This window comes from Danio aesculapii, chromosome 15 (genome assembly GCF_903798145.1).
Source record: "Danio aesculapii chromosome 15, fDanAes4.1, whole genome shotgun sequence".
Taxonomy (NCBI): Eukaryota; Metazoa; Chordata; class Actinopteri; order Cypriniformes; family Danionidae; genus Danio; species Danio aesculapii.
Genome location: NC_079449.1, coordinates 13,686,377 through 13,713,479, shown reverse-complemented (window position 1 = coordinate 13,713,479; position 27,103 = coordinate 13,686,377). Strand labels below are relative to the sequence as shown.

General features: G+C 34.8%; 2 protein-coding genes across 4 annotated transcripts in view; one reads left to right on the top strand and one right to left on the bottom strand.

Moving 5' to 3' along the window:
- mffa (mitochondrial fission factor a) overlaps window positions 1–5,376 on the bottom strand; it is a 21,597-nt gene extending 16,221 nt beyond the window's left edge. For all 3 annotated transcript variants that reach the window (XM_056473440.1, XM_056473441.1, XM_056473442.1), the window contains exons 1-2: window positions 5,236–5,376; window positions 13–226 (exon numbers count right to left, since the gene is read on the bottom strand). In XM_056473440.1, the coding sequence (XP_056329415.1) occupies window positions 13–226 (214 nt within the window). In that variant the 5' untranslated portion in view covers window positions 5,236–5,376. The remainder of the gene's footprint in view (window positions 1–12; window positions 227–5,235) is intronic.
- A 762-nt stretch (window positions 5,377–6,138) lies between these two features.
- The window catches only part of megf6 (multiple EGF like domains 6), a 107,183-nt gene continuing 86,218 nt past the window's right edge, over window positions 6,139–27,103 (top strand). Inside the window, exons 1-4 of the mRNA XM_056473699.1 lie at window positions 6,139–6,436; window positions 16,350–16,484; window positions 18,940–19,049; window positions 19,122–19,226. Coding sequence (XP_056329674.1) covers window positions 6,351–6,436; window positions 16,350–16,484; window positions 18,940–19,049; window positions 19,122–19,226 — 436 coding nt within the window. The 5' untranslated portion in view covers window positions 6,139–6,350. The remainder of the gene's footprint in view (window positions 6,437–16,349; window positions 16,485–18,939; window positions 19,050–19,121; window positions 19,227–27,103) is intronic.

Genomic DNA, 27,103 nt, shown 5'->3' with positions numbered 1-27,103 from the left:
CCTATATTTCACCTGCCACTATGATTCTCTCAGGAACGTGCATCATTGTGGTGTGGAGCAGCTCGTGGTCAGGAAGCTCCTGATCTTCAGATCCGTACGGAGCCACTTTGAGCTGCTCAGGGATGCGCATTCTCTGACTGATGCCCTCGGTGTACTCCAGCTCATAGTGGATCCGGTTCATCTCCGCTATCTCGGCTGTGGGAGAGGGGAACGCCGCTCCACTCATCTACAGGGAAAGGGGAGAATGCATTTGATCAAGTGAGGAAAGATCTAAAGAACATCACAGCCCAAAAAATTCATCCCTTCATTTTCCTTCTGCTTAGTCCTTTATGGGGGCGCATGCGCGGAAAGTATGGAGTTGTCGTGTTTTGTTGAGCTGCACTCTGACAACATTAAATTTCGAATATAACTCTATCCTTCGTGTCTTTTTTAATTGAATAACTATCAGTCATATCTTGGATAAATTTTTAATAATTGGAAGGAAGATTTCATTTATTTTCCTAACTTTTTGGGTGTTTTTCCTGACTTTTCCTGATCCATCGCGTCTTCGATCATGGCGTCTAGGAAGTAGGGTTGAACGGTTTACTGGCGGTGCCACTGTAGTTTGTAAACGGTAGTATGATCATTAACGGTCCATAATATTGCATATGGAAAAGTAACTAAAATGCTCACACGTGTGCAACATTAGACCTTTTTATTTGAATAGTCTGTGGAGCAAACTGGTTGCAAACTGTAGAATTCACACCTTTTATGGTAGCCTATTGCACGTTTTCTAACGCTTCAGTTCAAATCTGAATCAGTTAATTTCTGCTCCTGTCAATATGATTTAGTAACTACAGCAACCTTGATTCTTACCTGATAAGACTGAAAAAACAAACAAACAATAGATACAGGAAACATTGAAACAATTTTTGACCACTTCATAAAGCCTAATTTGGTTGGAAAAATGCTCTTTTTGTAACAAATTTCCCAAGGCACTGGAATAATTAGTTCATTTCAGTTAATCACAATCACATTGGTTCAAATCAGGGTTTCTGCAGGCTTCAAAGTCAAATTTAAGACTAAGACCCTTTTAAGCCATTATGAGTGAAATTTCAGAGTTATACAGGGCTAAACCCCATAATAATGTAATACTTGCCTCATAAAAAATCCAAACGACTTAAATAAAATTTGTCAAAACAAGCAAACTATAATTAACTAAAACAAACAACAAAACATAAGGTCAAGAATCTTGGTGACTCTGGAGTCAGATCTGAGTTTCAGTAGTCATATAAAGCAGTATGTCAAATGTATGTCAATATGTCAAAGCAGTAACTAAATCGGCATACTATCATCTCAAAAACATTGCAAGACTTCATGCTTTGTTTCCAGTGAGGACTTAGAGAAACTTGTTCATGCTTTTATCAGCAGCAGGGTGGATTACTGTAATGGCCTCCTTACTGGCCTTCCCAAAAAGACAGTTGCAGCTCATCCAGAACGCTCCAGCCAGAATTCTGACCAGAACCAGGAAATCAGAGCACATCACGCCTGTCCTCAGGTCTTTACACTGGCTCCCAGTTACATTCAGAATAGATTTTAAAGTATTATTACTGGTCTATAAATCTCTAAATGGCCTAGGAACTCAATACATTACAGATATGCTCACTGAATACAAACCAAACAGATCAATACACAAAGAACTTCTAAATGTTATTGTAAGGAAGATAATGAAACCATATTGGTAAATAGAGTTTGTTTAAAAAAGAATTGAGATGGATTGTTGGTGACTGTCCGGGTATTGGGACATTGGAAAATTAAGACCTGTTTAAAATGTTAAGACCTACAAGTCAATATTTAAGTGAATGTAATACTTTTTAAGGTCTGAAATTTTATTTATGAACTTTAAAACTTTAAGACTTTTTAAGAGCCCACGGACACCCTATAAATGAAATTGTGAAAGAAAATGCATTTAAACAATACTGCAAGTCATGCTTTACAATCTTTCAGTCATCAAAACTGGAATCGCAGGTTGTCCGACTTGCTGTGGTAAATAGAGTTATAAATGGAGTTTGTTGTAAAAAAACAAACCTACGAACAGTTTCTTCAGAGCCCAAAATATGTTACATAAAATACTTCTCATGTATATTGAATTTAATTTGAGCTGATCCACCAAAATATTCAAAACAAAACAATGCATATGCTTTACTGTAGTACTTCTGCTGCCAATTCTGCACCGTTTCCAATGCAAATGAAACCAAAACAACACATATTGATTTAACATAGTTTTAATTTGCTTTTCGTTGGTTTTATATTTACTCATTCGTTTATTTTTGAACTTGTGACAGTCTCCATATTGTTTACCACATTATTTTGAATACTCGGTCTAAAATGGAAGTATGACTTGAAAACAACATTGTTCACAGTCAATTAAATAGTGCTAATGTTGTACTTTGATAGTCTACGGCTACTAATATGATTTCCCTGTTTAGAATTTGTAAACAATAGGGAGAAAGTCAGAATGGGTTTCTTTTAAACTGCTCCACAGGTTTTATCCTGTCAAGAAATTTTTACAAAGTTTAAAGTTGACACTGACTTGAGTTGTTCTTTTTTGTGTGAATGCTGATGAAACGGTGATACATTTATTTTGGTCATGTCGTTACATTCAGGAGTTTTGGAATAATGTTGATTTTTTTTTGTTAAGGTGAAGATTCTACCGAAATTGTCTATAAAGCTGAAAATGATTATATTTTGGGTATTTTAACTGGGACCCCACAAAAGGAAATGTTTTTTTGAATAAATTTAATCATTTTGTTAAGCAAATTTTAAATTCTCAAATAATAAACCTGCCTTTGTGGTCTTCTTAAAAGATATGGAGAATTATATAAAGTTGATTTCAGCAACAACTAATAAGACTGTCAAAATTATGATCTGCTCTTAAGATCTTCATAAAAGTAATCTTAAATTAACTTTTGTAATTGCAAAAACCTTTATTGCTTTTCTTCTTTTCCTTTCTCTCTTTAGTTTTTATGACGTTATTTTTCCATTGTTCCATATTTTACACAGAAAAAAAATGGTATAATGTTGTACCAAAGAAGTTACGAACCCTTGTCAGTGGGGCAGTACCTTTTTACAGAACTGAATTGTACCTTAAGACAAAGAAACAAATTTGTGCCATTGCACTTTGTACATTTAAGGACATTATTTGTACCATAGGAAACCAAAATGTATATTTGGTTTTTAAAACATGCAGATACAATATTGTACCTTCATCAAAGGTACAAATCTGATCCATAAAGGTACCACCACAGTGACAAGACACTTTGTACCTTTACAGTGTCAAATGTGTACCTTTAAGAACTACTTAAAATCATTTTGCTATATCCAAAATGCGTCAATTTATTTTCAGTATATATAAAACATCAAATCCATTTTTAAACAATGTTTTAATAAAAAAAGTTTGTTTTGTGAAAATACACCTTTTCCATTTACAATAAAGAATAAAAAATACTTTAACATCAATAAAAAAATATTTTGCTAAACATTTCAGAACACTTTCCACAAAAATATTACAGAAATACATTCTCCCAAGTACAATATAAAACATTTTTTTCTCCAAGTTTCACACAAAACCTTTGTAATCACTTAAAAGTTCATTTAATTTACTTAATTTTAAAATAGAAATAGAATTAAGCAAAAGTATTGTAACGAGATTTGCACAATGTTTGATTAGTTTTACAATACTAAAATGTCTGCATGAACACTTTGTATATGCAGGACTTTTACCAGCTCATGTGCGTAGTGGAAAACAAATGCCCAAAGGTGCGGATATCAATAATGAAAATGTATTTATCAGACAATGCTTACCAAATGTTTATTAAAAATGAATCAAATGTTTAGTTTATACTTTTGTTTTACCAGTTGTTTTGTATTACAGAACGTAATAAATAATGTTAATAAGTTTCTTTAAACATACGCTTTTAAATGATGATCCATGTTATATGGAAATTGTTCATAAAATCACTTTGCCTCTCCAGTAATATTTATTTTCATAGATATTGTCATAAAAAAGTTGTTCAACACTTACGTACCTCTTTTATAAGAACAATTGTGTACCTTCATTTTAATTGTACCATAAAAGGACAGAACAGCATCATAAGAGGTCTTTTCTGTATAAAATAAGGTACAACTTTTACAAAGGAACATTATTTGTACCACCGTGTACCTTTTTTCTGAGAGTGTACTGTACTTTTTGTCATGGTCACATATTGTTTTATATTTTAATTTAAGTTTTATGTACTGATATTCAGCAATAAAAAAGTCTGAATGTGCGAATATAAAACCAACTTTACCCCACTGTCCAAGATAGCTTATGGCACTTACCTCTAATCTAAACTGAGTTTTTTATTATATTTCTTATGCAACTAAATAATATCAAGACATTTATTACTGAGGTAAAGTTGGTTTTTTATTCACACAGTCTGACTTTCTCAATAATATAAATTCAGAAAGGGATTCTTTGCAAATACTAAATAGTGAAATCATATTAGTAGCCAATGAATGACTATGCCAATGGCAAGTACAACATTGTTCACAGTCAAATATATAAAGCTGTTTTGAAGTCGTACTTACATGTGATTTCAGACCCAATATTCAAAGTACCATGGTAAACAATATAGGGAGCTTGTCACAAGTTGTCACTGAACGAATGTGCGAATATAAAGCCAGCTTTACCTCAATACATTAATTTAACATACATGAATGACGCAAAGCATCGTCAATTTATCAGGCTACACCGAAGAAGTTAAAAGTAACGCAGATATCATCAGTATTTTGTGGTTTGATCATGAGATCAGCTATTTCAGGAAGCAGAATGCCACTGAATACACAGCCCCAAGTTTAATCTCCCTGTAAGCATATCCAATGAATCAAGACAAGCTTTTGTGGGTTATATTTCAGGAAGATATCCAAATAAAAACTACGCTGCATCGATATGTGTTGTTTGGGTTTCATTTGGGTTGGAAACGATGCAACATTGTACTACAGTAAAGCACTTGCATTATTTGGGTTTGAATATTTGGGTGGATCAGCTCAAAATGAATACAAAATACTGTAAAGTACTTTGTGTGGGCTCTGAAGAAACTGTCCGTGAAATCAATAAAGGATGAGTACATCAGGGCCCTGCAATACATCAATGACAGCTGATTACGCGTTAGAGATTGATTAAAGATGACACCAGCAACGCATTCAGACTCATACCTTCACCGAGATCAAATCCAGCGACGGATTGTACACGTTATAGAGGAATGATGTAGTAAAATCGGAATATTTTAGGATAAGAGAATCATCCCGGACCACAGCGCAGACCAGCTCAACCCAGACCGACCACAACTGCGTGAAGCTAGCAGACGCATTTAACTGTTTTGACGAAAGAGCGTAAAACGCACTTTTCAAATTAAAAGTCCCACGCTGATTCAATTAAAAGTCACGAGTTTTCGTGAAAGCTTTGGGTTTGTTTCAGTCTGTCATTTTTATCAACCAATTAAAACATGATGTGTTATAAAATTATGTTTTAAATTACATACGCAATTATTGATGGTACCATTTAGGTTTATTATCTCAATAAAATTCTATTATTTCAAAATTTTACCGTTTCTATATCTTAGGTTCTCTGGAGTGCATAGATATTTGGGGTGTAGTTAAATGTTAATATTTTTTACTCTATAAACAACTCATAACATTTCTTTTTTATTTAAAGTAAATAAAATGTAGCCATTTGCAGACATTTGGACAAAATGGCAGATGTTTTGATACTAGAGTTAACGTTATTCTCAAAAATAGCGCATTGATTTTACATTTCTTGATAAATTAATAGGTCTATTGTGTTCTCTTAAAATCAAAACTACACAAAATGTTTAAAAATGATTTATACAGCTACAGCAAGTAATTCAAAAATCGTTTGAATACACAGAACATTATTATAGTGGAGTACAATGAAATCGGTTTGTATTGGATTAATTAGTTTGTATTCTGGAAGCATAGTAAAGTATAACCACGATGTTGTAGGGTTCCCCTGATAGCCCCATACAGCGGCAGATGTACGTGTGTGTGTGCGCGCGCGCGTGTGTATGTGCGCTCGACGAAAAGAAGAGCGCTGAGCGATTGTCCAGTCCGTCTCAGTCTGTGCACAGTTGAGGACAGCAGCTCCAGGACTCTATGATGCTCGATTTTTTTCAGTTTGCAAGAAGAAAACTTTTAGTGCTTTCCCAAATATATTAAGCACACTCGTATAATGAAGTGATCGGACCCATTAAAGTGGACAGCGGGCCCCTGGAAGCTCGGACGAGTGTTGCTGCATGTGGATGCTGTGAACGATGAGCTGCTCCGGTGCTCTCCTGCTCTGCTATGGGATGATGATGATGATGATCGGGGCAGCATCACTGGACCTCCAGCCCGACATGTGAGGAACTTTACTTTTAGATTCATTTAAGTTCAAGTTTTGTGTTCTCCATTTCGCATTTGATGAAAGTTAAAGTTCACATCACGCACAGTAAAATGCAGGGTTCTACACTATTCCTTCATGTTGTCCCAACACAAATCGATTAAGTTAACGTATCCTAATTCATGTTAATTGTATTAGCTTATGTTAAGGCATTGTATTAAATGGCTGAAAATTCATCGAGGATACGAATCACTAATAGAATATTTAAATAATGTAACATTTTCTGATGAACGACAGTAAATTCACGTTTTCAGCCGTAATTAAAGTATTAATTCAAGTAGCACTTCATACTCAAACAAATAAAAGTTTAACAAAAGTTCATGTTTATGATGTTCATAGAAAAATAACATATATCCAAATATAAAAATTAAAATGTTTCTTATTATTTGCATGTACATTAACCCCTTAACTGTCGAGCCCTGTTTTGAGTTTACACTTGACAATGGTGATTAGTTCAGGTTTAGACAAAAATGTATTGTAAAAAGTGAGCTAAGGTGTTAATCAATTCATTATTATTCAAATAGTTTTCTTTGATTACTGCACTGTAAAAACATGACAATATGACAATGACAATATCTTAGGTCATTGTAACTAAACTACACTCAAAAATATTGTTTTTACTTGTTCAAGCTACTTAATTAAAATGAGCTGAAACAACACAATTCTTGAGATTTCATTGGGAGAACTTAATTTAATGTTCAATCCACATAAATTTGTTAAAAGTGTTAACTTAATCAATTTGTGTTGGGACAACATGAATGAATTGTGTGGAACCCAGCATTTTTACAGAGTAAGTTAATCATGTTCTAACTTAATTTTAAAAGTCGTTTTAAGCGTTTAACATATAAGTTCATTGGAGTCATATTAATTTGATTCAACTTAAAAAATTAAGGCAACCAGGAAATTTTTACAGTGTGGATGCTCTGATAACCCAGCACACACTTAAAATAACATTTTTGCTGCTTGTTCAAACTACTTATTAATAATGAGCTGAATCAACACACTTTTTGAGGTTTTTGTGGTATAGCTTATTTGTTTCATGTTCAATAAACTTAAATTTGTTAAAACAATTATATGTTAACTTAATGGATTTGTGTTGGAAACCAACATTTTAACAGTGCATGTGAACTTTGATAGAAAACTTTCATCAAATGCAATCTGGAGAACAGAAAACTTGAATTTGTGTATATATATTTTTCTTTCAAGGACATAATATGCATGAACTTTTGTTGAACTTTTTTGTTTGTTTATATAGTGCTAGTTGGATGAGACCTTTAATTAAGGTTGAAAAGTTGAATTTACTGTCGTTTATAAGAAAATGTAACATTATTTAAATATTATGAAATTTTATCTGTAATCAGGCTATTCTCAATCAATTTTATTCCATTTACCACAATGCCTTTAATTACTCTTAAAGCTGATACAATTAACAATAAATAATAAAAAAATAAAAAAATATTGTTTTGGTGTCCACATAATTATTTAATAAGTCATAGCGCAAGGATGTGAAACCGAAGATTAATTTCATTGTTTCTGTAGTGATTTAACTGCCCTATAGGTGTCGCTAAGAGCGAGATTCATTTTTTAATTAAATATTTGAGAATTTTTAGGTCTTGTAACCTTTTTGTTGCTAAAAATCAACACGATCTATTTAATGAGCCACTACATCAAAAGTCCATCTTATATTCTGGCAATTTTAGATCTGTTTGGTCGATCTCTGCTGCGTGACCTGTCATATTTATTTGTCATCTAAAAAGTTATTCAGTAAGAACAAAGAAGTCTGCAGTTTTATTTATTTATTTATTTATTTATTTATTTATTTATTTATTTATTTATTTATTTATTTAATTAAGGGATAGTTCATGCTAAAATAAAAAAAAATTGTCACCATTTACTCACCCTTGTTCAAAACCTGTTTGAGTTTATTTTTTCTGTTGAACATAAAAGAAGAATTTTGGAAACCGGTAACCATTGACTTCCACAGTGTTTTCCACTATGGAAGTCAATGGTTACCGGTTTCCAGCATTCTTCAAAATATCCTATTTTGTGTTCAACTGAAAGCAGAATCTCAAGGTTTGTAACTAGAGCCAGAGTAAATAGTGAATAGGGGCAACACGGTGGCTCAGTAGTTAGTACTTTCACCTCACAGCAAGAAGGTTGCTGGTTCGAGTCCCAGCTGGGTCAGCTGGCATTTCTGTGTGGAGTTTGCATGTTGGCGTGGCTTTCCTTGGGGTACTCCAGTTTCCCCCACAGTCCAAAGACATGCGCTATAGGTGAATTGAATTAACTAAATTGGCTGTAGTGTATGTGTGTGCACGCGTGTATGGGTGTTTCCCAGTACTGGGTTACAGCTGGAAGGCCATCCGCTGTGTAAAACATATTCTGGATAAGTTGGCGGTTCATTCCGCTGTGGCGACCCCTGATAAATATAAGGACTGAGCAGAAGGAAAATGAATGAATGAATAAATAGTGATTAGGTGAACCATTTTTGGGTGAACTATCCCTTTCGCCAAGAGGTGCATGCTTTTAATTATATTCATGCATAGCGATCATCAAATAATCGAGCTGACTCTGTAAACATGCGGTTTACATTTGTACATGCAAATGCATTCACTTGCTTCGTATTGTCTCAAATGGACTAGACCTGAAAGAATTTGGAGCGTGACTGAGGCCAGAGTCTTTGACACTCTGACTGGAGGGCTGATCCGGCGTGTGGCTGTGCCGTTTATCTGTGAGCCCCTATAATGAACTCAGGATGTGCTGTATTAAGCCCAGATGCTCATAGAGGAAGCAACCCGAGCGAGAACATGATGACCCTTTCTGAGGCAGAGCCCAGACTCACCACACTCACACAGTCAAAATACTGAAATCAAGAGCCTGAATGTCACAGATGGATTACAGCAAATCATTCTTCAGTAGTTCTGATGTATTTATGAAGCTGAAATGCATTCTCAGCGATATTCTAGATACTCTTTGGAGAGCTTTGAGAAAGATTTATGCCATCTACTGTAACCACTCCTGACCAATGAGGATGTATAAGCTGAGTGTTTATGTACTTAGCTGGTTCAGAGACAAAATGACCCCTAAAAGTCATCTAATTCTGAAAAAAAAGTGTAGATTTGGAAATGTTACATTTTCAGCTGAAAAATCTATGTATTACTTAAAGCATGTGTTTTTTATTATATAATTAAATTAAAAAAGAAATTAGAAGAAAAAGTCCATATACAGCAACTAAAACAAAGTTTGTAGAGAAACTTTTATATTGGTTTGAGAAAGACTAAAGCTGGTGCATCACGGTGGCGCAGTGGGTTGCACGATCGCCTCACAGCAAGAAGGTCGCTGGTTTGAGCCCCGGCTGGGTCAGTTGGCTTTCTGTGTGGAGTTTGCATGTTCTCTCCAAGTTGGTTTGGGTTTCCTCCCACAGTCCAAAGACATGCGCTATAGGTGAATTGAATTAACTAAATTGGCCATAGTGTATGTGTGGGAATGCAAGAGTATATGGGTGTTTCCCAGTACTGGGTTGGAGCTTGAAGGGCATCCGCTGCGTAACACATATGCTGGATATATTGGCGGTTCATTCCGCTGTGGCGACCCCTGATAAATAAGGGACTAAGCTAAAAAGAACAAGAATGAAAAAAGCCCAAAGCCTTTAAGTTTGAAGAAGTTGAAATTTGAAACAGATTGTATTTATAGAGATGTATACTTAGATGGTTGCTAAGATAAAATGATTGGTTGCTAGGGTACTGTGATCGGTTGCTATGCAGTTCAGATGGTGTTTTTATAGGGCTCACTATGTGGTTGCTTTGCAGTTGCTCTGGGCAGTTGCTCTATGTGGTTTCTAAGGTATACTAGGTTACTAGGGTGTTGCTAGGCAGTTGGTAGGGTACTCTAGGTTGTTGCCAGAGTGTGTATATTGTTGTTAAGGTAAACTGGGTGTTTTCTTGGACATTGCTTGACAGTTGTAATTTAGGTGGTTACTAGGGTGCTGCTAAGCAGCTGCTAGAGTACTCTGGGTTATTGCCATGGGTGTTGCTAGGATTTTGTAGGTGGTTTCTAAGGTAAATTATGTGGTTGCTAGGACATTGCTTGACAGTTGTTAATTTTGCTAGTTGCTAGGCAGATGCTTGAGTGTTAAGTGGTTGCTAAGGTATTCTGTGTGGTGGTGAAGCAGTTGCTATGCTAGGAGGTTGCAAGGGTGTTGAGTTTTGTGCAATTTAAGCTTGTTTATTTGGCAAAATATTTGTCCCATATTTTTAACAATATTGTATTATTTCTGATTATTTTTAGCTGCATAAAAACTATAGTTTATGATATTTACATTTATGATAAGCCTTCACCTCAGTTTTAATATTATAATATATAAATGATCCCATGATGAAATGTAACATTTTGTCAGTTTAGTGGCTAATTTGTACGAATTCGTATAAGTTCAGTCGTATGAAAATCTACTTTTTAAAAAAAGGAGGTGTGGCCCTAATCACAACCGTCATTGGGGATAAGCAAACCATACTAAATTGTACAAATGAGATCCTACAAACTCATATAAATTAGCCACTAAAACAAAAAGTTACGAATTGCCTGAGATTGTGTTGGGTTCAGCATGTTCTTGGAGGATCAAACTTTACAAGCTGTGGGAACATTTGGTCAGCATTTAAAAATGAGCTCTTTCCGCAGCCTCAGGATCTAAGAGGAAGCTCACTGGATTTATTTCCTTACTGACTTACAGCATAATCAGAGTTTAACTCATTTTAGATTTGTACACAGCCTTGTAATTACATAATATGTTGTCAAGAGTTAATTAGGTTTGTAAGTGCTCTTTTACTTGAACAAGCCACATTCTTGTTTGATTATGTAAAGTCCTAAACATGCATTATACTTGTACAAACAACTTATCACAGTATAGACCACATGCATATTAGTATTCACATTCTGCTTATATGTCAGCTTGTGTGCACACATGCATGAACATTTCCAATTATTGTTTTTAACATGTGAACAAGATGGATAGTTATGACATCACCCCTGCCATGCTTTGATGTGCATTTACTCTTTTATTTGCATGTTGAAGCATACATGCACTGTAAAATCCAACAGTCAAATCTATCAAATGAAATGAGTGTAGTTAACTCAAAATTGACAAAGTTAATTTTACTCATTTGAAAAGAGTTTTGAACTCAGTGTTGAAGGTAATGACTTAATTAAATACCTCATTACTTCAACTTAAATGGAGTGAGTTCACAGTACTCATTTAGATTCGTTTTTTAGCTGAAATGTTTTTTTGAAATCTGTTTCCTCAAACGGTTTGCGTTACCTTAACTTATTGGGTTTTACAGTACTCAGTTGGTTTGAGTTCTCTTCATTTATCTGGTTTTACTGCGCTAAAAATGCTTCATTTACTCAAATGGATTAAGTTCACAGTACTCATAGGGATTAGTTTTTGAACTTAAATGGTTTGTTGCAATTGGTTTTCTCAAACGGTTTGAGTTACATTTCCATTTTGGGTTTTACAGTGTGCTTTTCATGATATTACTTTCGTGCAATTGATTTACTATTGATTGTTTTATTATGCTGCATTAAAATATGCTATTTAAAAGAAGTCGCCAGAATTAGTCTGAAGTTTAATTTCTAAATACGCTACGGAAATTTTCCTTATGCTGTATATGCTACCAGTTTTTTTATTGCTTTAAATGCAAATGAGCTGCTAATCCCTGCCTCTTTTCTAAAAGAAGGTGGAGCCTTTACAGTTCCTGACTTGGTTACTCCTGCAGCAGCTAATAAAGCAACCATTTGTTTTTATTCTTCATCTCTATTTATTTATCTCTCATTTTTGGGATTATAGAAAGTTTTTTCATTGTAAACTGTGTTTCATATCTCATCTTTCATGTCAGTTCTCTGATAAGCAGATTGTCATGTCAAAAACACACAGAATTCACATAAACAGTAAGTTATACTATATTCAAGAACATAAACAATATGTATAGTTGAAGCCAGAATTACTAGCCCCCCTTTGAATTTTTTTCTTTTTTAAATATTTCCCAAATGATAATAAAATAAAAGCAGTTTTTAATTTTTTTAAAACATTAAGGTCAAAATTATTAGCCCCTTTAAGCTAATATTTTTTTTCGATAGTCTACAGAACAAATCATCATTATACAATGACTTGCCCAATTACCCTAACCTGCCTAGTTAACTTAATTAACTTAGTTAAGCCTTTAAATGTCACTTTAAGCTGTATAGAAGTGTCCTGAAAAATATCTAGTCAAATATTATTTACTGTCATCATGGCAAAGATTAAATAAATCTGTTATTATAAATGAGTTATTAAAACTACTATGTTTAGAAATGTGTTGAAAAAAATATTTTCTCCCTTAAACAGAAATTGGGGGAAAAAATGAACAGGGGGGCTAATAATTCAGGGGGGTTAATAATTCTGATCTCAACTGTATATATTAAAAAGCATATATTAATAACTTTTTTTGGAATGAACTTTGTGCCTTCAGCAATATTATGAAGTTCACAACGTGTGAAAAAATATAATAAGGCCACTTTAATATGGTGTGGTTTCACATCAGACTGCTTTCCAATAATCCATGCAACATAACCAAAGTGAGAAAGACCACAATATTCTACCACCAATTTGGGACAGATGTCTATAATGGGTGTTAAAGGCACAGTTCAGCCGAAATGAACAATACCTCATCATTTACTGCCACCCAAGTGGTTCAATATTTGAATGAATGTCTTTCTTTGGTTGAACACAAAACAAGATATACGCAGAATGTTGTAAAAAAGAAGCCCCTGACACCCATTGTGAAAAACTATGGAAGTTAATGGTTGATTTTCCAACATTCTTCAGTATATCTTGTTTTGTGTATAACAGAAGAAAGAAAACCATACAGGCTTGGATCAAGTGACAAATGTCACTATATAAATTAATATTGTGGGCAGACTTATGACAGTATTATATTTTCTTGTTTTTTTATATATGTATAATCACTATATTGACCTAAGCTACAAAACGTTACTTGAACAACAACAAAAAAAAGCCTACTGTATCACTTTGTATATACAGTGAGGGAAATAAGTATTTAACAAGTCACCAGTTTTCTCAGAAAACATATTTCTAAAGGTGTCGTGGACTTGAAATTTTCGCCAGATGTTGGTAACAACTGAAGAAATCCATATATGCAAAGAAAACAAATCTAATGAGTTTACAAATTAAGTTATGTGTAATAAAATAAAATGAAACGACTGAATACATGAAGAAAGGGAGTTCAGTCGTACGAAATTGTACGATTTTAAAAAGGAGGCATGGCACCTAACCCCACCCCTAAACCTGACCGTCATTGGGGGATGAGCAAATCGTACTAAATTGTACGAATTAGATCGTACGAATTCGTACGAATTAGCCACTAAATCAAAAAGTTACGAATTGCCGTGAGATTGTGTTGGAAAGCCCAGACAGCAGCTGAAATCTTTCAGTAGTTCTTCAGCAACCCTCTGCCCTTCCTCATTGTAAATTAATATTAGCTGCTTCAGTCCATCTACTTTAGCATGATAATGAAGATGAAACCAGGGTGGACATTTCAGCAAGACAATGATCCAAAACACAGCCAAGGAAACTCTCAAAGGGTTTCAGAGAAAGAAAATCAAGCTGTAGAATGGCCCAGCCAATCATCTGACTCAAATCCAATAGAAAATATAAAATAAAGATCAGATTTGATAGACGAGATCACAAAACCATCAAAATTTTTACACTCTTTTGAGGTGAAAAAAATAACCTGAGAAATTTATGCTCCTTCATTTTCCATATGAGAGGCCTCTTTAAGCTCCCTTCACCAAAAAGCCTTTGTATAAAGTGTTAAATACATTTCAGTAGTTTGGCACTTTCTCCTTGTATCATTTCATTGTTCTTACACATAACATTTTTTCTGATTTTTTTTTGTTTTGTTTTATTTTTATGTTTGTATTGTTTGCATTTTTACCTAAATTTGGTTCAATTACACATTGATTCACAGCTCCTTTAGAAATATTATTCCCAGAAAAAAAACATGACGTGTTCAATACTTATTTCTCCCACTGTACATGTTTAGAGGAAACAAATTGTTTGAGCAAATTAAGTAGCAAAAGAATTATAAAGTTTTTATAAATAATATTTACAAAACACATTCACACAATTAACACAACAGTGAAAAAACAGATTACAGTTACTATGTTAATATTAGTTTGAAAATACAACTAAACTTTATTAGTTAAATAATAAAACTTCAATCAGATTACAACTACGATTAACACATTATTAAGTGTTAACTAAGAGATGTACATCACCTAAGTTTTTTGTGAGTTTAGTTAAATTAACTAATGTTAACCATTAGTGGATAATTTCACAGTATTAACACACAATAGCTCTAAAATAGTCAATTTTAAATTAATATTTCAGCAGGCCAGGTTTGCATGTGAAAGTGTTAGGGCTCTATTTTGATCTATGCGCAAAGTGCAAAGCGCAGGGCGCAAACGCATTAAGGGCATGTCAGAATCCACTGTTGCTATTTTAAGGATGTAAAAATCCGCTTTGCGCCGTGGCGCATGGTCTAACAGGGTTAAGCTTATTCTCTTCATGAGTTATGGATGTGTTTTAAGAATAAACCAATCAGAGTCTCATCTCTCATTCCCTTTAAGAGTCAGTTGCGTCACGCCATAGTACATTTGCTATTTACATGGCGGACTTTGTAAGTGGAAAAACTGAACGCTTCACTAGACAGAAAACAGGTAAACAGTGCATCTACAGCGCGAGAATGAGAGATGAGCCTCCTCATTATTTACTTTCACTTTCACTCTCGTGGATAGGGAAATGTGTTGTACGCACAGACATCCATTAGCCTATGCATAATTAATTTAGTTTGTTAAGCACAAAGATTTGTTTCAAAACTATTTCTAAATTCAGTTCTAATTTCCAGCAAACGAATAAATGAACAATAATAAGGAAGTGTGTTCAAAAAACTGAGTTATATCCTATTACACATGCTGCGCCCCATATGGTCTAAAACCTGACAGGTGAGCAAATCTAAGCTTGTTCTTAATAAAACAAATATAAATATGCATATAAAAAATACTACTACTAATAATGATAACATTATACAAAAGCAAAGTGTTTTGAATAAACTAAAAAAACGTCCCCCCCCCGAGATGAAGAAGGCATGAAAGTATGGTTTTTATATTTATGTAGGCTAGAAAATAATATTTTTTGTAATATTTTAATCCTTTATATTTATATCCTGTATATATCCTTAATATTTTAATTATTTTTTACTTGTAAAGATATTTGTGTATTGCTGTACACCCTGTGTGTATTAAGCAATGTGTAAGCGAGGTGCACAACTAACACGCTCTGCGCTGGACTATAGACCGGCTTTGATCTGATCTATTGAACAGTTTTTTTAAGTTCCTCAAAATAGCAACGCGCCAGCAATGCGCCTCAACACGCCTCCTTTTTTAGACCAGAACGCCTATGGGCGCACATATAAGCGCAAATGCATTTTCTATTTAAACAGCGTGGTGCAAAACATCAAAATGACTCTTGCACCAAGCTGAAACTAGCAAACAACAATTGCGTCGCGCCTTGCGCCGTATTGCGCCGAGTGTATGATAGGGCCCTTAATGTTTGAACTATTAAGCTAATTAACCAATGTAATCTCCAAACATTTGGCACTGTCACACTACTGCAAAAACAATGTGAATATTCTTAAAAAGCACTAAAAGTTTACATAATTGAATATTTTGAATACCAAAGACATCAGTATTGCACGCTCATTATCACGATGCATTGAATTATTGAATATGGGAACATGTCTAATTGTGGATCATTCTTCAGGCCAAACGTGTGTGAGGAGCAGGAGATGTCTATGCTGGGAGTGAAGCAGCCATGTGTTCAGGCGTTTACACGGTTGGTGAAGGTGTGGAGGCAGGGCTGCTCTTCTCAGCGCTGGTGCGTGGGCTACGAGAGGAGGTGAGACACACTCAGCAATTATTGACATAGTGACTGTTACCAACTGATGTCCATACCATGCTTAATACTGAATTAATATGGAACCACGGATGACAAAACCAGTCTGAAGTTGCATTGGTAAATTTTGGGGAATAGCCAAAAATTTGTTGCCAAAAATCATTAGAATATTAATTCTAAATTATATATTAATATGTAACTTATGTTCCGTAAAGCTATCTAGTAAATTTCTAACAGTGCAGTATACGGTTGTTAGCCAGAATTCTGAATTATTAGCCCTCCTGTGAATTTATTTTTCTCTTTCAAATATTTCCCAAATGATGTTTAACAGAGCAAGAAATTTTTCACAGTATTTCCGATAATATTTTTTCTTCTGGGAAAAGTCTTATTTGTTTATTTTGGCTAGAATAAAAGCAGTTTTTAATAAAAAAAAAACATTTTAAAGGTCAATATTATTAATCCTCTTAAGAAGTATTTTTAATTGTCTACAGAAGAAACCATCTTTATACAATGACTTGCCTAATTACCCTAACCTGCTTAATTAACCTAGTTAAGCCTTTAAATGTCACTTTAAGCTGAATACCAGTATCTTGAAAAATATATAGTGAATTAGTATGTGCTGTCATCATGGCAAAGATTAAAGAAATCTGTTATTAGAGATGAGTTATTAACTCTATTATGTTTAGAAATGTGTTGAAAAAACTTCTGTCCGTTAAACAGGCAAAACAGGCTAATAATTCAGGAGGACTAATAGTTCTGAATTTAACTGTATATCAAAGCAACATTAGATTAGTAATGTGCATTGCTTATCTCTGAATTTAGACTTTAAAGGCCATTTTCTCAATATTAAAATTTTTTAAATCCTCAGATTTCAGATTTTCTAATTGTTGTATCTCGACTAAATCATTGTCCTATACTGACAAACCATACATCAAAGGAAAGCTAAGTTATTAAATGTTTATCTGATGAGAACTCTTTGTCTTTTACAAAAATGACACATATAGGTTTAATTAACAACAATGAAAATGCGTCCAAGCAAAGTAATTAAATCTGATACTGATCAAAAAGCTACTCAAAGAAATAGTTGATCCAAAAACAAAAACATCTCATTATTTATAATCACTTGTCCTAAACCTGCTGGAGTTTATTTCTTCTGGACATATTTTAAAGATTGTTAGATACCAGCTACGGCTGTCAATACTAGTTTACAACATTCTCAAGGTTTGGAACCTCTTGAGTGCGAATAAAAGCTTAGTAAATTATTTTGGGGGGTGAACTGTCCCTTTAAAAGTAGATTTAAACCTGTATGGAACAATTTGGACAACTCTGGAAGAGACATTTCTTAGCTTAATTAGTAAAATTTAAAACAAAATAAGCTTAAATGAACTAAATAAATACATTATAAATAATACATTGTACATCACCATATGGAGTAGAAAGTAAAATGTAGTATGTAACACAGAAAGATTAGCATCAGAAAGACGGTAACCCTCCTGACTAGAATTGCTTGATAGACCGTTGAATTTTTTGACATTTGGTAGTTTCTTTTTGCACTTTATAATAACGTTTCTTTTCAAGAAGTCAAGTTAAGAAGTTTAAAGGTGCCATATACTGCATTGGTTTAATAAGTTAAATAGTTCTCTGATATCTACATAGTAGGTTTATGGCTTCGGTAAGTTAAAAAAATCTTCATAAATGGTTTGATAAGCTAATTTATTTATTTAATTCATTTTGCATCCTGAGGTGAGTTTGATACATGTCTCATACTCTGGTTGCCCAGTAATGCACAGTAAACAATTTGGGGCTTGTGTTTTCAAAATAAAAGTCCCACACACATACTAAGTGAAATATAGTCCTAAAATAATTAAGAGAGGAAAAGGATCACTGTATTACTAGGCGTTTGGCATATCAATTGCAGTCTGAAGTGTGCACATTAATGATCTCAGAGCTTTTTTTATGATCTCAGAGCTGAATATGAGTCGTGTGCTCTTGATGACGCAGCTGCTTGTCAGGTCTGGATGAACGACCTAAAGTAGACATATATGCAAATGCATACGTCTCTCCAGAGTTTGTTTTGTCATCTGATTGGCCCGTTGTCCACCGGGGTTACACTCGTGAAATTTCCATAAAAAAACGAGGAAACGGTGTCTGAGGCTCAGCGTATGGCCATTTTCATTTACTGATCTCTTAAAATTATACTATGCCTTGGTATACCCAGATATTCATTATATGGTACCTTTAACATTCAGCCATGTAATTCCTATTCTAGTAACAAGCCTATGTTATTTCTAAAGATTTCAGAATCAGTAAATGTCTTCTGATGTCTTCAAATATTTTCATCCATTTTTGCTAAATACTTATCATTTATATGTCTCATTTGTCAACCAAGCAATGTCATTCTGTGTAATGAAATAGTTTTATCTGTTTCTGAATCTACCTCTCCATCTGTCTGTCTCAGGACAGGGTATTATACAGTGTATAAACAGGTATACAATATGGAGATGCAGACCGTCTTCAGGTGCTGCCCAGGATGGATGCAGAGAGGAGAAGAGAGAGGCTGTTTGCATAGTGAGCATCATTTTAATATTCGCCATCCATAATTTGATTGCAGAGTAGACCTGAATGATGTCTTTTCTACAGGAATGTGTTCTTCTGGTACCTGTTTTAATGGTGGGAAGTGCTCTGAGACCAGCGATCAGCTATGTCAGTGTCCAGAAGGGTTTGAGGGAACGCGCTGCCAATATGGTAAGTCAATATCTGCATATTTGAGGTTGAAATTTAACACGAGCTAGACTAACACACTGTAAAAAAAATGATTGCGCCAATTAGTTATTACTACTTGAATACTTGAGTTGAATTAACTTATCTGTGTTAATGTGTTGACATAACTTATAAATCAAAGTTTTACTTGGCTGAACTTAGTAGACTTAAAAAAAAAAGTCAGCTGAACTCAGAAATATTGTTTCAAAACATCTGAGCTTTAAATAGTATGATATACTAGCAAATAAAAAATAACATTTTTTAATTAATCCACTTTAAATTTGTATTTGTATGTGTTTATTTTAAGGCAAAACTTACTTGTTTAAGTTGAAACAACAACATTTTTTACAGTGCATTATCTAGAATGGATTCTGTGGTCACCTTGATCCATCTGAAGAGGTCAGGCTATGTTTGTTTATGTTGATGCATCTATACATGAGAGCAGGAGACATCACATTTAGTCCTGGAGGGGTCGGTTTCCTGTAAATTTTGGTCTTACTAGGTGTATTTGAAACTTGCAGGCATGTGTGTTGAGGCAAGTTGGAGCTAAACTCTGCAGGACTCTCCAGAACCAAGTTTGGTGACCCTTGCATTAGAGTTCTGTATATTTCTAGGGTGACATTAAAGGGGTAGTTCACTTAAAAATAAACATTTGCTGTTAATTTAGTTTACACACTTTAATTTACTCTTCAGGAAGTTTTTAGCCAAAAACATGGTCTGTGGTGATTCATATAATGAAATCAATGGCAAAAAGGTGGTATATATTGATTCATATAATAAAAATCATTGGCTAAAGGCACATTTAAGGTTTGTTAAAAACAACAACAACAACACTCCATTCATTCATTCTCTTTTTGGCTTAGTCCCTTAATTAAACTGGGGTCGCCACAGCGAAATGAACCGCTAACTTAACCAGCATATGTTTTACACAGTGGATGCCCTTCCAGCTGCAACCCATCACTGGGAAACATCCACACTTATTCACACACATACACTACAGACAATTTAGCCTACCCAATTCACCTATACTGCATGTTTTTGGACTGTGGGGGAAACCGGAGCACGCAACCACTGGGAGAACATGCAAACTCCACAGAAACACCAACTGACACAGCCGAGGCTTAAACCAGCGACCTTCTTGCTGTGAGGCAAACGTGCTACCAACTGCGCCACCGTGTAGCCACAACAACAACATATACAGTAAAAACATAATAATACTCATTATAATATCAGTAATTTTCTGAATAAGTCAGGCAAATAATTGATGGGTTTTGTTTCAAATGTTTACTGAAAACTAAAAAAAGAACAAGATTTTTTAGTAAATGAATAGCAAATGTTGATTTTGGGGTGAACTTTCACTTCAGTTGGTGTCTCCAAGACTTATTGTCCTGGAGTTTCTCCTTCGACACTTTCTCTCCAGCACTCGTGAGTGATTTTTCCCAGGCAAACGTCACTTTAGTTTGTTCTCAGTTGTTTCCCCCTCCCAGTTTGTTTTGACAGTAAATGTGAGGTTTTCACACTGTGACGTGTTGAATCAGGTGGAATGACCTGATGCGTTAGTGCATCTAAACATGCATACATTGTAAAAAATGCAGGTTTCCACACTATTCCTTCATGCTGGCCCAACACAAATCGATTATTCATTCATTCATTTTCTTTTTTGGCTTAGTCCCTTTATTAGTCTCGGGTCGCCAAATCGAAATGAACAACTTATCCAGCACATGTTTTACGCAGCGGATGCCCTTCCAGCTGCATCCCATCACTGGGAAACATCCATACACACTCATTCACACTCATACACTGTGGACAATTTAGCCTACCCAATTCACCTATAGCGCATGTCTTTGGACTGTGGGGGAAACCGGAGCACCCAGAGGAAACCCACGCGAACGCAGGGAGAACATGCAAACTACACACAGAAATACCAACTGACCCAGCTGAGGCTCGAACCAGCAACCTTCTTGCTGTGCGGTGACAGCACTACCTACAGCGCCACTGCGTCGCCACAAATCTATTAAGTTAACGTAATTGTTTTGACAAATCTAAGTGCATTGAACATAAAACAATTAAGTTGTCCCTCCAAAAAAAAACCTCAAAAATTGTTTTGTTTCAGCTTATTTCAAATAAGTAGTTTAAACAAGTAGCAAAAATAATATTTTGAGCGTACACTGAGAAAAATTCTGGCTTCCACACAATTCTGTCATGTTGTCCCAACACAAATTGATTAAGTTCACTTAATCCTTTTCACAAATTTAAGTGGATCAAACATAAAACAATTTACACAGCAAAAATAATATTCTGAGTGTACTTCCATACTATATAGTATAGGGGTGTCAAAATTAGGCATGGGACGATAACAGTTTTCAAAGTATACCGCGTATAATCAATTTTTTCTGTAATACCATTCCTAAGGTATGTGTAAGATTTTTTATTTACATTTCTTTTTGTTATTTAGGACAACAGTATCTCCAGCAGAAAAAGATTTCCAAAGATGCCATTTTAAATTGTAAAGAAAGCAGTGTTTTTTTCAATGTCAATTGAGTTATGACATGTTTACTGCTCCAAAATATTATAAATGTTTCCCAAATTAAAAAAAATATTGTGTTCAAAGTGAGAAAAAAGTTTTTGTTTTTTACCAAGACATTTAAAAAGAACATATGTTAGAGCATTAATAACAATATCGTGATACTGTGAAACTGATATTTATATCCAAGGTTATCATACTGTCAGAAACTTATACCACACCATACCTAGTCAAAATGAATGGTTTCTTCGGTGCACCGTGAAGCAGACGGAGACAATTCTTTATTGGTTCAGTAATAATCATAACCGGTTATTACGTAGTGATGTCATTTATCTCATATGCGATATATCGCGGTAGAATACAATGGTGAGGGAGGTGAGCGCAAATAATTAAAACAGTCCAACTACTTATAAAACGCAGAAACTTTGCACAATTCACTGCGTGTGCGTTTGCTGGACAGTCTTTTACTGACACTGAAGTTACAGATGAAGCCCTGTTTCACTGCTATGGAGAAAACTCCATTTCTGTCTGTCTCTCTCGACCTTTGACCTGCTGGCGTAAGGTAACTTTTCTTCTCCTCTCGGCTGTTACAACGATACTTGTTCATCCAGACACAAGCGCTTGTCTGCATAGTGAGTTTTCTCATCCGCGTCTGTCATGGATCAAGGCTGATTTCAGCTGTGATTGCAGCTGCCATTTATCAGTGTTTATCATCAGTGAACGGCGCCAGAGCCAATCGCAGCCCTTTCTGTTGAGCGCGTGAGCAATCATAGGGGTGTAAGAACTCACTCGACAAGGCTTAGAAAACGAGCGGGATAAGTTTTACATTTGTTGATTTGCTATACATGCTCATGTTGTTCTGTGCATGTACAGTTCATCTGACTGCTTGTATTAAAGGACAAAATTATATTACAAATTATATATATAGAAATATTTATACTTTTAATACAAGAATTGCTGTGCTGTGAAGAAAATATATAAAATTGTGTATGGAAAGCATCGTCAATGCACCCTGATGCACCGAGATATCGAATTGAACTGAATCGATGTCATTAGACCAGTGTAGATTCACACCTCTAATATAGTATGTGAAAAACAGTATTGAGCTGAGTAGTATGTCCAAATGAATAGTATTCAAAAAAACAATAGGCAAGAAGTACCCGGATGACCAACTACTTTTTGCGAGACTCTGAAGTGTGCATCCAATGGACACTCTTTGGAAGAGAATTTATGAATTTACGCAACAGATGTGGGTGGATCATGTGATAACGGTGTATTACATCCAAATGCTAATCACATTTATAGTATATAGAACATACTTTTCTAATGGTCGTGAAGTAAATTCAAACTCAAATGCACCACCTACTTGAGTAGTATGCTATTTTTATTTTTATTCTTTTAATAAACATACATCTTGTGTATGTTATATTCCGTTTCAGTTGGAAGCACGTCAACATCCTGAAATAAAAGTCTCAGCTAATTCTGGTTTAAACATAATACACATTATTACACAGTAAAATCCACAGTAAAAAGAGTGAAATATACTCAGTTCAGAGTGTATTTGGTCCCTCTCTAAATTGAGTAATAGTTACTCAGCAGCAGAGTTAAAGTTAATGAGACGATGAAGGGACTAATTAAGCAATGACTGAGCTCTGATGATGAACATCTGTTGCTAATAAGCAGAAACAGAAGAGAAACACAAATATACATCTACATTCAGTCACAGCCTTGGATGAAATAAACTGTAATAAAACACATTGAATCTCTCAAAATCTCAGCAGAGGATCATTAAGCAGCTCCACAAACATTCACTTCACTTATACCAATCTGTTTGGTCTTATTTCAGCCAGACTCTACAAAATTCCACATAATGATATTAAGAGAATTAACTGATTAAGTAGTTTTTTTTACAACAACAAAATAAAACAACACCACGTTTTGTGTTTTAGGTTGTCACCATTGAGGAGAACAGTAGCTTCTTTACTTGGGCTCTTTGATTCGGTTTTTAATGTTTGTCTTTTTGCTTGCAAATAGTGTGTTATGGCAAGTACTACAAAAAGAGACCAAATGTGACTAGGACAATTGATTCTGTGGTGATTTAGTTACTGGTCAAACCAGGAAAAATTTTTATCTATTAAGTTTGAATGAAGTTTTATCACAAAAGTAACACTGTGTATCAAGTGAATGGAACTCAGCAATACTTTTACCAAGTAGTAAAACGCACTGAACATATGAAACATTCAAAACACACAGACATAAATAATCAGCAAATGCTTCACAACGATGGTGAGGTGTTTTTTTCTGTAGTGCATGCTGGGAACTATGGATGAATGTTGTGTGATTTTCATAGCATGAGCTGCAGCAAAAAATCTCTAACCATTGATGAAATGCATACGCAGATTCTTGATGTCTGTGTCTCTAAATTGATTCAGATGCACAATGTGTTTAAAAAATATATAAAAAACACAGTTGAGGCCCATTTTCATGAGGACAAAACACAAATTTTTGCTCTTGAATGATAAACCATCATTTTAGCATAATTTGCAAAGCTAACATTATGCAAAGTTACACTTGTAAACATTAAGAATTAAGACAGAATCATTTAATCTGATCATTTTCACCCTCTTGTCATAACAAGCAAAGAAACACTAACATTACAAATCAAGTCAAAGAGCCCAAGTAAATCAACTACTGTTTTCCACGATGGTGACATCAGAGAAAAAGTTTTCTTTTGTTGTTTTTTTTTAATTTTTTGTAAAACCTAAATAACTAAAACAGTGAACTCTCAATAAATCACATATGGATTTTTGTGGACATCTGAGTCAAAGAGATTGGTCAAGCAGGTTAGTAATAAGTGAATCTGCTGCTGCTGTTTAAAGTCTTTGCGTTTCTCTTCTGTTTACGCTTCTTAATAGCAGGTGTTCGTCATCAGTGCTCAATCATCACTTAATTAATCCTTTCACTGTCTCATTAACTTTTAAGCTGCGGTCACACTGGGCTTTGTGTGTGCGAAATTCTGTCGTGCGGTGCTGCTAAAAGGGGTGGGATTAAACAAGATGATTAGACATTTAAAAAAGCCAACAATTGCTCCATGTTTTAAATTTCTGTCCAGAGAGGTCCTGTTTTGATCCTCGATTGGTCTCACGCAGTCAAGTGATGCAAATTCGCAGGTCAGAGTTCACCAAGCTTAAACTTTGCACCGCAGCAAACAGCGAAACTTAACGCATGACCCTGCGTTTCCGGTCTGACGCATTCGCGTGCGTATGAATGGAAGTCTATGCGAGGAAAAGCCCAGTGTGACCGCAGCTTAAAGCTACGGTCACACTGAGCTTTGTGTGTGCGAAATTCTGTCGTACGGCGCTGCGAAAAGGGGCGGGATTAAACAAGCTTATTAGACATTAAAAAAGCGAGCGATTGCTCCATGTTTTACATTTTTGCCCAGAGAAGTCCTGTTTTGATCCTCGATTGGTCTCACGCAGTCAAGTGATACGATTTCGCAGGTCAGAGTTCACCAAGCTTGAACTTTGCACCGCAGCAACCTGCGAAACTTAACGCATGAGACCGCGTTTCCGGTCTGACGCATTCGCGTGCGTATGAATGGAAGTCTATGGGAGGAAAAGTCAAGTGTGACCGCAGCTTTACTCTGCTGCTGAGTAACGTTTAGTCAATTTAGAGAGGAACCAAATGCACTCTGAACTGAGTACATTTTACTCAGAGGATTTTGCTGTGTACACAAATACACTTCATTAAACGTACACATAGACATCACCTATATGCAATAAAACTGCAGGTTGACTATGTTTATATATAATAACTTATATTTGATTGTAACTTTAACTTAATTTGATTGTCATGCAATAATGAGCTCCTTTTGTAAAACTGCTTTCAAACAATAATTGAAGAGCTCATGCAAAAACCTAAATGCTGTTCTAAATGCTGTTGGAAATGTTCACCTAAAATGAGCATTTTTAATCAGCCTCCTATGTTTTTGTTCAGTTATTTCACTTGAAAGGTTATGAAAAGAACGTATTTGTCACTATAAAAGTTAAATTTCTGTGCCTACACACAGGAATTAGAGAAAAATGCTAATTTTAGAAGAAAATATCAAATGGCTTTTGCATCTAAACTCTTCAATTATTGTAAAAAGTATTGTTATACAAATAAACCTGAACTGAACTGAGTTGAAAAAAAAAACTTAAAATCAGCTGAGTAAATTTGCCTTTGAGCACTGAAGCGACACAAACAAACCTATGTGAATGAAATTTTTAGCATTTTTGACAGTAAACTTCTAAGTGTAGTCAGAGATTTAGTCAGCTTCCCTCCTGCGGTTTTGTGCTGAGATGGTAGTTCGTGCTCCTCAAATGCTTTCTCAGAGTTTCTAAAATTAAAATTCTCTTCTGCATGTCTGTAACACAGCAGGCTTGATGGCTAAACAGTGCGGTTGAGAAATGACTGTGATGAAAAATGTCTTTTCCATGTTGGAATGGTAAACCTATTAAGCTCATTTGACTCTAGAGTCTGTATATGTGTGCGTGTGGAAGAATGTTTTTACAGGGCTCTCTTTCAAAATAGACCTATCGCTGCCACTGTAGTTCAGGACATGCTGTAGCTCCGCTGGCCTTTCCTGTTGAACTCATTTCTTTCATTTAATGGCCATTGGTCACTTCCCAGTTCTCAGAGATAGAAAGCGGGGAACACTTTTCATAGAATAAGAAAGTTAAAGGGAAAGTGTTTAGTTTAGTTCCAAACCTGTATGACGTCCATTAAAACAAAATACATATTAAAGCAGAACATTCATGCATGCTACTATATATCATGTTTGGATGAACTATGCTTTTGGAAATATTATTTTTACTACCAATTATTGTAGCCTACCAAAAATTGTGATCTATTGTGTGATATTAAAGATCCAATGAAATTAAAATAAAGTTGTTTAGATGTTAGTATCAGCATTGTTAGTTTTTAAGATATCTATAAGTGCTTCAAAACAGCAACAAAAATTGTGTTTAGAAGATATAAAACTGATATAAACATGTAAACGCTTGTAGTTTGTCACTTCTGCCTATATGGAGCAACAATTTTTTTCCACGTCACCTCATACTTTAGTTTCTCATCAAATTTTGGCCATTCAAATGCTCTCTACACTCGCAGAAATAAAGGTACGCAAGCTGTCACTGGGGTGGTACCTTTTTAAAAGGTACAAATTTGTACTTAAAAGGTACATATTAATACTTTAAAGGTACATATTAGTACAAATAGTACAAAAGTGTTCCTCTTTAAATTTGTAGGTACTAATATAAACTTTTGAGGTACCAATATGGACCCTTTAAGTACAAAT